Consider the following 14,411-nt stretch of genomic DNA (forward strand, 5'->3'; position numbering starts at 1 on the left):
TCACCTCCAATTGACTCAACCTCATCAGCAGTGACTTTCCCGTTCTCTTTCCCTTTTCCTGAGATCGATCTACATGATGGAGTCAATCACTCGGAAACCCGAGCTGCCCTTCCTAAACCCCGTTGAGCGCGGAGCTCAAATTCAATCTCCCAACAACCGCTCCCTCCTACACCCTTCCTCCGCCGATGACTTGCACGATCTGATCTGCGTGGGCTTCGGCCCGGCCTCGCTGGCCATCGGTATCGCCTTGCATGACGCCATGGACCCTGGCCTAAACCCAAATAGCGCCGCTGCCGGCTTCCAGCCCAAGGTATGCTTCTTGGAACGCCAGAAGCAGTTCGCCTGGCATTCGGGCATGTTGGTGCCCGGTTCGCGCATGCAGATTTCCTTCATCAAAGACCTGGCCACCCTTCGCGACCCTCGCAGCAGCTTCACTTTCCTCAATTACCTGCACAACAAGGACCGTTTAATCCATTTCACAAACCTGGGCACTTTCCTGCCGGCCCGCATCGAGTTCGAGGACTACATGCGCTGGTGCGCCAACCGTTTCGAGCATGTTGTTTCCTACGGCCAGGAAGTCAGCGAGATTGTCCCCGGCAAAACCACCAATGGCGTCGTCGAGTATTTCGTCGTTCGCTCACGCAATACCGAGACTGGCGAAATGACCTCACGAAAAGCCCGCAAGGTCGTCGTTGCCTTAGGAGGCCGGGCCAAAATGCCCCCCGGCTTCCCTCAGGATCCCCGCATCATCCACTCGTCCAAGTACTGCACCGGCCTGCCATCAGTGCTCAAGAATGAGTCCGAATCCTACCGCATCGCCGTCGTCGGCAGCGGCCAAAGTGCCGCAGAGATTTTCCACGACCTGCAACGACGATACCCCAATTCCAAGACCACCCTTATCCTGCGCGATACAGCTCTCCGCCCAAGTGACGACTCTCCTTTGTAAGTCATATTTTTTCTCCCTCTTCCACGGGCATAAAAATAAGCTTCATACTGACTTCCCCCGCCCAGTGTCAACGAAATCTTCAACCCAGAGCGCGTGGACAAATTCTTTCAACTCCCCGCTGAAGAGCGCGAAAAGCGCATCGCCATCGATAAAGCCACCAACTACTCTGTCGTCCGCCTCGAGCTGATCGAAGAAATCTACCACACCATGTACCTGCAGCGCGTCCGCAACCCGGACGAACGCCAATGGCAGCACCGTATCCTGCCCGAGCGCGCAATCGGGCGCATTGAACACCACAACCCTGCGCAGCGCATGCGTGTTCATGTCAGGTCCGTTGATGGTAAGGCCGAGGGCAAGGAGATACTAGAGGTGGACGCGCTGATGGTGGCGACGGGATACCTGCGCGATGCACATGAGCAGCTGCTGGAGCAGGTGCGTGGCCTACGGCCTGCTGGGCAGGCTGCTTGGACGCCTGGTCGGGATTACCGGGTTGCGCTAGACGGGGAGAAGGTCAGCTCTGATGCAGGGATCTGGTTGCAGGGGTGTAATGAGAAGACGCATGGTTTGAGCGATAGTTTGCTATCTATTTTGGCCGTTCGAGGCGGGGAGATTGTGAGCTCTGTTTTTGGCGAGCAGCTTTCTGGTCAGGCGCAGGGTGCTCCTTTACGCGCTATGCTGTAACAGGTTTACCCGGGTTGCAAAAGGCATTGGGGCATGGGTTTTTTAAAAAAAGAGTGCGAGATGCCTACGGGCATTTTCATTTGATTTTGCGACTGTGGTTCATTCGATTTTCTTTCTGTCTAATGGGATATGATACGAGTAATTAGACATGGCTGGTCTTTAGATTGTTGATTTAATGATCGTGTACTATATCAATTAATGAGATGATTATCATCTCTTTACATCCTCGAACGTTCCGAAGCTGCAACTTGAGAAGAATTAGGAAAATTCCACGAACAAAAGCAAAAGCTGAAGCTGATGTGGAGTGCATCATTCGAGCACACTAGCCCACATTCACCCCCACAACCCGAATTCATTTGCAATAAAAACCTCGGAAACCGCGCGAGGGCACGCAGTGGCAGGAGTGAAGGAACGAGACCCTCGGATGTCTCGGATCCTGCATATGAAAAGAGCCGTGAGAGGCTAGGCGCATGGCAAAAAGCCTCTCGTTCCTATTCAAAATTCAAGCCGGGATTCTCCCTCGTAGATATTAACCGGGCTGGTCCGGGAGAAGCTTCAGGTCCCTGAACGGAAATAGTAAATGCAGAATTACAGGATCCGATACGCCAAGGCCACAAGGGCGTACAGCTGGTTCCGAGACCTGGCGATCGTCGTAAGATATAAAGTCCCATTGGGGACACCACGCATCCGGCTCCACTGTGTGGCGCCATCAGATAACTTTCTAGCGCGCGAAGAAAAAATTTTTTATCTGATCAGACGAAATCACAAGCTATACCCCGTCCTGTCAATGTATCATGCGGGTTGGAGATTTGGGGTGGAGACTCGGTGTCGCTGGCCGTTGGGACATGGGCTCTTCATCTTTCGTCTGATATCAATTGAAGAGCCCTTGTTGATTGATTTCTTCAGCCCTACCACGCACTGCTGATCGTTGTACTTACAAGTCCCAATCCCAGCAATCCCAATCCCAATCCCAGTCCCAAGCCTCAACCCGTAACACGACGGGAGAACAAGACAGACAAGGCCCGAAACAAGCCCAAGTGGATAAGGCAATCCCTATAATCCAATCACCCCACCGCGTTCACGCAGATCTCACAACCCGCAACAAGCCCAAGCCAAAGCAGTCTGATCCGATATCGCCGAATCCACCCTTTGCGGCCTGCAGCCCGATACAGTACGATAGATACGGTAGGTATGGTAAGTACCATACGAGGAGACAGCATCTCGTTGATCACGCCCGGCATGGACCAGAATCCACGAGTCCACGGATCCACGGGTCCACGGGTCCAGGCGTGGCGCTGAAGTAATCGGGTACCATGCGAGTCCGTTCCTGCGCCATTGGGACTGCTGCAGGGACCGTTCTCCGTTCTCGAGTCTGGGAGGCTGACAGGGGTGCATGGATGGCACGGTTGCTTTGGAGTATGTAGATCCATACGAATCGTTGGCGTCGGGCTTGTTTACCTTTTGTGGGCTAGACAGGGTGGAATACTTGTGGAGAGCTGGGGGGGGCCACGCGTGGATGGCCTACGGACTTGTGCCGTCTCCTTTAGCTTGCTTGTTACCTGTCGGCGACAGGACTAAATGAGAAATCAGCTCGTGTTGTCTTGCACAACAGGGGTATTGAGAGAACTAGATAGGGTTTCCACGTTTGGTACCGATTTTCTCTATTGCCAAAGTTGGTTTTCGGTGATAAATATCCTGCGCAGCGAGGTCCATCGATCTGAATTATCCGATATTTGATGTTTATCCACGTATCTGGGCGCTCCCCCATCCACCTGAATTTCACATAGATTTTTTGGCCTGGGAGACCGAGGAAGATGGTTGGCGTGTGGGCGATTCAGTCAAGCAGGGGATCTTCTGAGTATTCAAGCTTAGCTGCTTTGCGTTTCATCCTCTGCATTTCTGCAGTATACAGGCTCACGGTGGTATCAAGTATACAAGTGGGCAGTAGGGCTCGAGACTGAAGGTTTGAGACGAGGCTACTGGCACCGCGGCACCTTCCTGGCCGCAGCTCACAGCAGGAACGGGCAGCTTTCGAGAAGGTGTGTGGAACAATGCAGGGATCATCTTGCATCACCGCGGGGATCAGCCGGGCTGCCAGAGTAGAGCTACCAGGAGGCCGACCCTGATTATCCTTGCTGTACCATCAGCGTCTGTGTTCGCGCTTCGAAAAGGAGATGTTCGGTGAAGGAGAGACCTATCAGCAGGGCTTTTTGTAGTATCTCCACGCCTGTGCTTATCCCCTGCTTCTTTATGGCCCTTCATACCGCCGTCTTGACATAGCAGTAGCGACCAGTTTCGCCACGCGGTGTGCATATCAGAGGCTTCGGGACTACACCTTGGAGTAGCTTGATAAAGCGACTTGATGATCGAAGTTGTGACATATAGTATTGAGGCGTCTAATATGGTAAAAACCAACTGCTCCACGTATTGGTGCACTCATGTCTTTAAGCTTGCGCATACCAAAATATCATGTTTTTCGCGGCTTCGCTGTCTGGTGAAGGGTTTGTCCAATAGAGTCATGATATCAATGTTCACGAGCGTCTTTCGGAGACTGGGAGTTTCCTTCCCTAGATTCTACAGCGTGCTCAACACCTATTTTGAAAAAATGACACCAGATTTCATTTCAATCGACCGGACGACCGGTCCTGTTTACAAATTCCTCCTTTTGGATCCTATAATAGTATTTACACCCAGTTCTAGAAAGTGACACCAAGATCTAGGAAAATCCACCAGGATCGACTTTCGTGACTTTTCCGCCAGATACTAGCAGAAAAAATCTGCTGGTTCTGTATATTCTCTTCTTACAACTACTCGACCTTGTCGTTTGCTGTAGAGTTAAAGCCCCGGTCATAGAACGTGACACCCATCTCTAGCAAAATCCACCAGGATTAACTTCCACGATTTTTCCACCAGATGTTGCTTTCACTTGAAGAGACCATGCATTAACCAAGGGTCAAATAGAAGATCTTTTGCAGAGGCTCTTTCTTCTGGAAGCCAACATAACATTCGTCGAAGAAAACGTAAAAAGTCTTCCTTTTCATCGCCTTCGAGCCTTTCTTCTAGCGTGTGAATAGTATAATCCGGAATTGGAACGGCATGCTTCCAATTACCTGTAGCAGAAGTCAACAATCGGTCATTCTGTTGATTATATCCACGTCAATAGGAAAAGTGGCCTGCACAAACCATTCACATCCCAGAACAAGGTGCTCTTTTCGCTGCGAGCGAGGAACTCAACTGGAGGACTCCCTAGAACCGCTTGCATCTCAGCGAGATGATATCCATCATCCAATTTGCGTGCGGAATTCCGCGCCTTGAAAAGGTGGCGATGCTCAAACAGGTCCCAGATCTTACGATGGTTAGCTTTATAATGGGTTCAGGTGGCATTGAGATTACGTGGGAATATATCTTACCACCATCCCAACATTCCAGATATCCACTTTGCTGTCCCAACTCATGTCCAGGATGACCTCTGGTGCCCGATAGATATCTGGCATGATGTCACCCTGTTGCTGGTCGGTCCCTAATCGAGCCTCGCCTAAATCACAGAGAACGGGCGTCCCATAAGAGATACCAAGTGGTCGTGCGAGGTAAATGGTACGATCTTGGAGGACTTTTCGCGGTACAGGTGCCTCAAATTCTGCCTGTTCGAATTGGGATAGAATCGAGTCGTCTTTGATGCCAAGAAGGATATTGTTTGGCTGGAGATCTATGTCATTGGTTACTACTTCCAGCGCTTTAGTTACGGAGTGGAATAAGATTGTAACTTACCAGTATGTATGACCCTTGCCTCCGTGTGGAGGAAATCTAAAGCAGCAAGGATATTCCGCATGGTAGTTCTTATCATGCCGCTGCTCATGACCCTATCGGGGAGTAACGGAGTAAGCTGATCAAGGCTGATCCCAAGTGGCGGATGCACCAGACATGTGTGAATACTACGCCCATCTGGGTTCTGGGCCTGAAAGACGTCAAGCAACGGTCGCAGACACGACTGACCCGCATGGCTGGATTTGATTGTTCTTAGGTGGTTGTAGATCTCGAGCTCTCGAGTCACTGTTTTTGACGCCGTATAAATTTTCAACGCTGCATAACGGTGGCCGCTGGCCAGTTAGCTTGGGTCTATGAACCGAAATTGGTTGCCCTTACAACATGTCACGGCAGAGCCACACTGTCGCGCTGGAGCCATAGCCCAACTTGCCCACTACTTGATATTGGTGATTGAAGACCTCACCGATGTGCACTGGATAAAAATTCTCGGGTTTGTAGTTTGGAATTGACTCCTCTTCGATTTTTGTAGAAGCATCGATAATATCCCACCCTGAACAAGGGAAGACGCGCGGCTCCCAGGGAGAGCGAAGATCAGCCATAGCACGACTGCTTGAACTTATCCGCGAAGAGGTGGGGTTTAGAAGAGACAACGGGTTTGGGGTAGAAAATACAGTAAGACGGTTTAATAGTCGCCTTTTCACCATTTTGCGTTGCTCAACGAGAGTGGGTTTGGACCTAGATGGAGTTACTGATGGGCCGACGAATGCATGCGGCGGTTCGCAGAAGGGCAAGGGGGTAGTCGGAGATATGGATTAGCCCCAGGGTGGTTTAGAAAAAAAAAATACAGATTTCCCGATTTTAAGTACGCCAAACCTATTACGGCGGAGATTTAACCCCTGGCAAGATCACACATTAGCGGAGTGATGACCATAAATTTTTGAATCAACACGCGACTTCGATTGGTTGAACCGCTTCTATTGGGTTAGTGAATCACCAATAGATCCGTTTCAAGATGGTAGCTAGACGAATCCATCGTCTTGGATGAAAAGGAAGTCTACTTATCGGTTAAGAGTTTCATTATTGTCTACATTCCACTGTACAAGGATTGAAATGCGAGGATAAGAGCAAGGGAGAATATAAGAAACAACGAAACAAAATAAAACGTGCCGCAAAATAGAAAATGCCTAGAAAATGCCGCGCAAATGCAACACCATCACTGCAGTCATAAATAAGCCTCCGTGGAAGGCCACGGAGAAGCGGTCATCAATGCATCCCTCTACGCCGAGACAAGAAGAGGTTCTGTTACTAGTAAGCATAAATGAGAAACAATATAAGAAAGGGCATAGCACTGAGATTGATTAATTCAAGCTCTCGGGATCCTCTGCCGCCACGCTGCGATAGGTTGGTCCTTCGCTAGAGCGACTGCCAGTGTGCAGGCGTGCTGGTAATTCGTACATGTCGTAATAGCTCACCACTTCGCCCCCCAGCATGGCGTAGCCAGAATCGCGCTTGGAGAAGATCGGAGCCGGGTCACACCAGAAATCGCGGCAGTTGGTGGCAACCCCGCGAGAGAAAGGGTTGCGGGGCTGTCTTGAGTGTGCGCCATCGCGGAGACCGTCCCTTGCGGTGATGAAAAAGGAGTCGATGCCCAGGATGGCAGACCACTGCGAAAGGCACCCATTGCGACCATTGCGTCGACGGTGGTGGTGATGTTGGTGTGCACCAGGCAGGGCCGGGTTGGGGCCTTGACCTGCAGCGGAGAGGCCAGCTCCTTCCATCGACGTAGTGCCTGCGGTCATGGCGGAGGCAAAAGCCCGGGCGCTGGGGGTCGCCATATCGGCCGAGTGGCCCCTCAGGTTCTCATACGTTGTCTGGTTGCGTGAAACCTGAATCAGCTGGACAGCGCATAGCATTGTGACCCAAACCAAGTGAACCGTAGTCCAAATGGTCAAGACAAGGGTGAATGTATCCCGAGAAACGTAATCACAAAGGGTATCGTTGAGAAAGGTGCATTTGGCATCCTTGGCCGAGGGATGGCACTAATGTCTATGAACGTCTTAGCATTTCACCTTTTACTTGAGGCCGCCGCAACTCACATTTGATGCTCAGCTGGACAAACAGGATAATGCCCACTTCCAAGCAGACGATGTAGAGGACAAAATGGCGGAGGTTATTGGCGCCAACGCAGTTAAAAATCCAGGGGCAATGACTAGAGTATACGTTTAGTACCATGAAAGGGTCTTCCGATATAGAAAGCACGTACTGGTCATGTTTGGCGACGCAGCGGTTGCATTGCCTGCAGTGCTTGCTGCGAAGTGGCTTCCTTGATAAGCAGGGAACACAGAAGTTGACTTCATCAAACTTCCATTGCTCGACCAGCTGCTTGACCTCTTCTCTCTGGCTGTTCTGGCTGCTGGTTCTGGGAACGTAGCCCGGGTCTTCGAGCATGGCCATAGCGTAGAAGAAAGTGGTCAGCGAATAGAAGACACTGAAAAAAATGCTCAAGATTGGAGCAACGGAGAATGTGACTAGTATTTCGTTAGCTATCGTAGCTTCCGGGAGCGGGAGAGCCTCAATTTTTACCTGGTAGGACTTGGAGCGCAAAGCGCACTCCGACCCAAAATAGACTGCCTGCAAAAATACCCGCGAGGTAGGGCTGCTCCAACATCAGTACCATATCCACAACATTTGGATCTCTGAACTTACAGTCTGATGAAGGTTGCGGAACTCCATGGGCCGTTATTCGCGACCTGCTGCGCACCAGTCTGCATTCCGAAGACCGTCGCTGCTGCCACAGGCACCCCGATATAGATAGCCAAATTACTCAGCATCCACAACGCAATGAAAACCGTTATAAAGGGCCAGAAAAAGAAAAATTTGGCCATCAAGCTTTTGTTCTTAATAAGATAGGCCATCCCCATGGGCGCGGGTTTTTGAGAGCCATCCGATTCGAAGCCGCGCTCGTCCAGGGCACGATTCCAAACACGCAACGAGTTCATTTCCTGGGCCACCGTGAAGGGCGACTTTCCGTCCCGGGTCTTCGCGAAGCGGTCGGCACCATATTCGAGTAGTTTGCGCACGCATGGCAGCGATCCTTTTACCAGAGCCCAGTGAAGGGGGGTCAATCCAGCTTGATCCACTGCATTCGCATTGGCTCCCCAGCGGAGGAATAAATCCACACAAACTGGGTACCCTTTATACGCCGCCCACATCAATCCAGTGTGGCCTAGCGGGTCTGTCTCGTCCACGGGAAGTTCTTGTTGAAGAAGCAGCAGCAGGAGGAATGCATTGCCATCGACGGTCGCGAGGTGAAACATGTTGAAGCCTTGGACGTCGGTGAGCAGCGGATCGGCGCCATATTGAAGGAGCAGGTCGACGATATAGTAAAGTGATCGCTGTGTCGCCCACATGGCTGGAGTCGCTACGGATTCTCCGCCCTTCGCGTTGACGTCGGCGCCAGAGTCGAGAAGGAACTTGCACATCGCATATTGGTTATTAAGAGCCGCCCACTGTCAAAATAAAAAAAGCATGGTTAGTTCAGAGCACATTGTTTACACTATTGACCACACCCGAGCGCGAAACTGCCGGTGGGCGCAGAAGGGGGTGAGAGAGACGCACATGAAGTGGGGTAATGCCTTCCTCATCACGGTAGTTTGCAGACAACTTCTTGGTGTTGAATAGGTTCTGCATAGCACCGATCTCCCCAATGCGAGCTAACTGCATGATGTCTTCTCCGATCGGGATTGAGGGCGGCGCATTGGGCCGCATCGTCTTGAGCTCGACACCGCCATTCGGGGAGGACTCTTTGGGCTTGTTGCTGGGGCTTGAGTTCTGGCCCGAGGGACTACTGCCCTGGATATTTGATGGAGAAAATTCGGAGGCCATGGCGGAGGTGATCGCGCGCCGAGAGGGAGTCCGGGGTGCCACTCAAATAGAGGTGGCTGCCAGGGATGATGGAGCTGGAGGTGCGATGGGCTTAACGGTTCATTACGGTATCACCACCCACAGGTCCACTTGTAGTCGTCCTGGCCCAAATCAACGAAGAGAAAAGGGGGAGTTCACTTTGAGAGGCGGAAATGCGGAGTGAAATAGCGGAAGGGCGGACTTTTTTTTTTTTTGGCTGCGGGTTGACGGACGCTAAGTGACCAATGTGCTGCGCGCCTGTATGCGTGAAGACACTCGAAATTCGCAGTTCCTTAGAAAGTGTGGAATTTGGAGAAGGGTGTGAAGTAGGAATGAAAGTAGTACAATGCTGCCAGTAAAAGCTCGAAAACTCAAAGCGCTTCCCAAATCCTACGCAGTATTTTGGCGCTTGCAGGTACATAAACGCATTACTCAGCCACAGTAGGCAGCCACTTTCCCCAGTGTGTCGTCGATTAGCTTTGCTTTTTCTTATTGTTTCTCACGCGAGTTATGTACTATATACAGCAGTAATTACTTGGTAGTCCGAATATCTCCATACAGCAGAATGAAAGGTGTTTATGAATTGCTCAAGTCTGCAGGTTGGCTTAGGAGTTTCACCTCTTCCATCAACATTTGGGCATCCACCCGGAGCTCGAAGTCAGCCAAAAAGCAAAATGTGATCTCTAATTTAGAGAGTTCCTGTTCGCTCACACCTCCCACTTTGGCGACGCGACTATGTGAATAGCTTGAATCCTCGAGTGCCTTGGTGGCAACATACAGCCCTGCGAGGACGAGCCGGTGCATATTCTTGGGCGTGACCCGTAGAAGCTTCTCTTCCAGAACCATGCGGGATATATAGACACTGGCTGCAAGAAATACGGCAGTGGACATAGGGCAATATTTGTGCAAGCGCTGGATATAGTCCTTCAAAGCGATCGGCGGCACCTTTTTGGAGAGAAATTTGCGGGATAGTATCGCGAGCTGGAAAGCTTCTTCTCGCGCCTGTTCAGGTGAGCTTGCTGGCCCACCACTACGGATTCCAACCGTCGGCAGAGGCGTATCTCCTCCCGCTGGTGTTCGCATCCCTGACGGGGTGGCACTCAAAGAGTTTGGATTTGTAGGCGCATCTGCACCCAGGGCGTTGAGGCGGTCCATATTGCTGGAAAGGATATCCAGGGCCATGTCCGCGGACATTTCGAACACTGCTGCGGTGCTATTGAGTAGCGCATCACATGCACTTGACTGTGCATGATTGTTCAACCCGCCAGGCTTTAAGGATTGTGGGGATTTGATGCCTGTAGAGGCATCTTGGATTTGTGTCAACGCAACAGCCATGCTGATCGGGGATGGATACTCCCGGTCAGAAAGTTTGCGACGCAGTTGCCGCTGGGGAACGAGAACACCTTTGTGCACAGGTGGACGGGTACGCCTCGGCTAAATATTTCATTTTATGGCCCAGAGCAATGCAGCGATAACTTCGATGCGTGACAATATGGGATAAGAACAATGCAATGGCGCGTAAGAGGCACGACGTTCGACTGGGAAAGAAAAGGCGAAAGGCTCCGGAGGTCGGCACAGGAGGTGGCTTATTCGATGGAACGTATGAGTCCTTAGTGCCTGACCTGTCAAAGTATGCCCGAAAAAGCCACCAGCGACAAAGTCAGCACTCACCTGACAGCCGGGCGATACGCGGAAGCACGGGTCTGGGTTTCGAGAGGTTCCTAAGTGCTGCAAGGCTCAGTGGGGAGTTGGGGGTGACTTGGGAATCTCGAGATTCCGAGGGGTTGAAAGATAAGCAGCTCCGCGTGGCTTACTCGATCCGGCGTGTTCTCCCCACTGCAATTCAGGCAAATTCCAAAACGCTTCGCTGCAGAATTCACCAGATTCAAGTCGCCTTCAAATGGCTGGAAATAGTTCCGGCGAATCATACAGTGGGTACAAAAAGCCTACAGTAGGCTTCACGCGAAGTGGAGATTCCTGCACACTAAATTCCTGTCCGGGACTCTTTTAGCCTCTCATAATAGCGGGTTGCAAATCTCCCGCTCCGCGAGTGTCACTCTCCCTCAGTTTCGAGGATATAACAAGGGCTAAGATCCTTGAGTGAACATGCGATAGAAAGCCGAATCTCCGTCTATTATAGACAGATGCTGGGCTGTCTTCACAAGTTTGTATGGTATGGCTTGGTGGCGGCTTTCCAGATAATGAACGGTTTGTAAAGTACATCACATCTTATTACTTATTTCGAGTCCATGCGAGACCGCCCCCGCTGCTTTGGTGATCGTCACCGATGCTCGTACTGGGAAACTTCTGATCTACGGCAAGCCTTCTGGTTCTTCATTTTTACCTTTAGAAGTCCACCCGAGGCCTGGAATTTGTCCTGAAGCAGAAAAGCCCAACGTGCGGGGTCACTTAACCGTGCTCGACTACCTATTCTTAACTCTGTAGAGTGAATGTGAGATCATGTTGTTCGGTATGAACATACCCGTACATGACCTTGCTAGATAAAGAACAGGTGTTAGGCCTGTTGCACGAAGGCCATGGACCACGCTACTGCGGCCCTGGAATTGATTTCCGCGAGCTTTGACCTATGCGAATAGCCTCGGCCGTCGGGTTGTACGAACCCCACATCAAGCAGTCCAAAAGGGCAGATTTTCTCGATCGCATGACCCCTGTCGATCTTCTCCCAAATGTATAGTTACAACATCCACCCAAATGGAGTGCTAGCCTTGCTACCAATGGCCGGTTTCTTCCAATGTGGCCTGATCCCGGTGTCCTATTTCCATGTCTCCAGAATCGGCCGAAATTCCCATTTCCTCTCCCTAAAGATCCAATTAAGTCTTAGACCGACTTCCGAAAATCGATAATGGCGTTGAAGGTGGGCAGAGGGGGCTTCTGCCAACTGAACGCCTTTTCCTTTTCTTTACCGGGACACCCTCCCGCTCTTCCTACTCTGCTATTTTCTATCTTCTTGTCGGTGTTCTTATAGTTACTTCTTTACCCGAATATACCCACTCATCTGAACCTCTGTAGATACGACCGCTATCCGGTCATGGCTTGGGGCCGAGAGACAGTGCGCAAGAACTACGTCGTTGAATTCAGTAGCCTTCAAGTGGTAAGCAGTACGTATGGAAGCTTGTGTGAGATCAGTATATTGGCGACGGCACTAAGAAGAAACCCTAACGCATGATAATGGCCGTAACGAACAGTATGTCGAGGAAAAAGCATCTCCACCACGCACCGGCAGTTCAAATTTCAGGGCAAACCTACCAGTATCATACCGTCCAAGCCTAGTATAAACCCGAAACTCCTAAACAAGCAAACATGAATGTGTATCGTGATAACATGTCTCATCCTAAAACGCCCAGTGACATGACCTCCCATACCCTCATTTAATCCGGTATATCGAACCGCACCCTCGGCCTCGAAACAGCAGGCCGAGTCTGCCTCAAGACCCGCTCCATAGATTCCGATAACCCACTCCGTCCCCTCTGAATAACCTGAGGCCGTGGCTCACTTGATCCCCTCGGGGCACGAGTGACGACAGAAGGGCTCCCAAGCCGAGTAGCCCGTTCTCGCTCAAACACGGTCTCGTCCTCTGAGAATGAATCCTGACGAGGCGGAGACCTTCGAAAGACACCTGGTGCTCCTCGTGGTCGAACTTCCTCCACGACCGAACCAACCGAGTCCCTGCGTGGGCGACAATGAATAACGCGAGGGCTTCCACTGTATGACCGCGAACGAGGTGTTCGGCCCAGTCGGACGGTCCTTGTTCGACCGCGTGGCGGGTCGTCGAGGAGCATATTTGATGCAGAGGGGCTCCGAGTCACGACCTTGGTTCTGCCGATGAGCTCGGAGAAGCCTTCGCTGCTATCATCGCTAGCAGAGGATGGGGGCCGGGCTCTCTTCCGCGGAAAGATTTGGGGAATCCTATTTGTGCCGTCGGGGGATATCCATCGCCCTGAGCGAGAAGGGACTCTCTCGCCAACCGGTGTTCTGCTCCGGGGTTGACGAGTAACCACTGGTTCCGGAGGCTGTGGATATAGTTCACGAATGCCGTCTGGAGGAGAGTAGTCGCGGCCCCGTTCTTTAAGAGGCACTGCGAGGAGGGAGCCACGCCTTGGGATGGACGATAACGGGTTAGTACTTCTCACCCTTGTCGGAAAGGGATTAATGCGTCGTTTCCGTGGAGGGGGGATTTCTGGGTTCGTCTAATAGATAGGAAGCTGTATGTCTTAGAGCTCGGGGTCTAACCGTCTCCATTCTCCTGCCAGCCGGCTCTCTGGCTCGTGCAATGTCTAGGTAGTTCTCGCGGAATAGATAGTTGAACCAGCTTCTGGGACGCTCTCTGGGACGCTCTCTGGGACGCTCAGGCTGTCGAGCGAAGCGTGGGCGGCGGAAGAAGAACCGCTTGGATTCCCCCGGGTATTCTCTCATATAAACCTCGGCGTATGGCATGCTAGACAGAGCAGCCGCCTTTCGGAGAGCATAGGAACGACTAGAAGGCCTGTTTGTGAAGTGAAATATGCAACGCCAGTAATATATCCCCTGGCGAAGAGGCAAGGTTCGAGGAGGTTCGAGGGATGAACAAAGGCATAATCAAAGACAACGGTAGATCTGGGGTGTTTCAAGTGCATTCAACAGAGGATGTCTGGAGCATCAGGAGCTATTAACAGGTGAGTGTCAATGAGCAAAGAACGGGCAGGTGGTGATTGTCATCGGCTCCAAGCAGGTGATCCTTTGTCGCGAGACAGATATAGACCGTTTAATTTAGATCCGACCCGGGGACTTTAGATGCTGTCGCACCTGAGACGCACTTGCAGGCTTGCATGGAAATAGTGCAGGAAAGTGGGTTTATACGATCCATTGTTCATGCGAGGGGAAACTACTTGGGTTACTAGGATAGTTCAAAGGCAGCAGTTGAGGCAGACACCCTTCTAGTATGGGGTGTGGCTGATACCGTCATCCGGCGGCGCAGGGGCTTGAGTCAGCTGAGGAACCCCAGGTGACGTCGTGAAGCCTGTGAGCCTTGACTATAACAAAATGGAGGTGCGGCCTTTTCGAAGGAAAAAGAAGCATCGAAAGGCAAAGGCATGTTTGAGTGTAGACAGCCTTGCTC

At 51.5% G+C, this 14,411-nt stretch overlaps 4 protein-coding genes across 4 annotated transcripts; 1 reads left to right on the forward strand and 3 right to left on the reverse strand.

Moving 5' to 3' along the window:
• Positions 1–76: 76 nt before the first annotated feature.
• N7468_005703 (L-ornithine N(5)-monooxygenase) lies at positions 77–1,627 on the forward strand (the record flags this gene model as incomplete). The annotated part of the gene is made up of 2 exons (XM_058474999.1): positions 77–942; positions 1,012–1,627. 2 exons carry the CDS (start codon positions 77–79, stop codon positions 1,625–1,627), a joined length of 1,482 nt encoding a protein of 493 aa, XP_058330739.1.
• A 2,922-nt stretch (positions 1,628–4,549) lies between these two features.
• N7468_005704 (uncharacterized protein) lies at positions 4,550–5,991 on the reverse strand (the record flags this gene model as incomplete). Its single annotated transcript, XM_058475000.1, has 5 exons — positions 4,550–4,765; positions 4,818–4,973; positions 5,038–5,325; positions 5,409–5,724; positions 5,771–5,991. 5 exons carry the CDS (start codon positions 5,989–5,991, stop codon positions 4,550–4,552), a joined length of 1,197 nt encoding a protein of 398 aa, XP_058330740.1.
• Positions 5,992–6,750: 759 nt separating this feature from the next.
• Positions 6,751–9,277, reverse strand: N7468_005705 (ankyrin repeat domain-containing DHHC palmitoyltransferase family protein; the record flags this gene model as incomplete). Its single annotated transcript, XM_058475001.1, has 5 exons — positions 6,751–7,431; positions 7,469–7,601; positions 7,656–8,048; positions 8,099–8,901; positions 9,011–9,277. The coding sequence occupies 5 exons, from the start codon at positions 9,275–9,277 to the stop codon at positions 6,751–6,753; spliced, it is 2,277 nt and encodes a 758-aa protein (XP_058330741.1).
• A 594-nt stretch (positions 9,278–9,871) lies between these two features.
• N7468_005706 (putative cyclin-dependent protein kinase complex component) lies at positions 9,872–10,630 on the reverse strand (the record flags this gene model as incomplete). The annotated part of the gene is made up of 1 exon (XM_058475002.1): positions 9,872–10,630. One exon carries the CDS (start codon positions 10,628–10,630, stop codon positions 9,872–9,874), a length of 759 nt encoding a protein of 252 aa, XP_058330742.1.
• Positions 10,631–14,411: the final 3,781 nt, after the last annotated feature.

Source organism: Penicillium chermesinum (assembly GCF_028974085.1).
Source record: "Penicillium chermesinum strain IBT 19713 chromosome Unknown utg000004l:1.0-3345178.0:1.0-3348027.0, whole genome shotgun sequence".
In the NCBI taxonomy this organism is placed as follows: domain Eukaryota; kingdom Fungi; phylum Ascomycota; class Eurotiomycetes; order Eurotiales; family Aspergillaceae; genus Penicillium; species Penicillium chermesinum.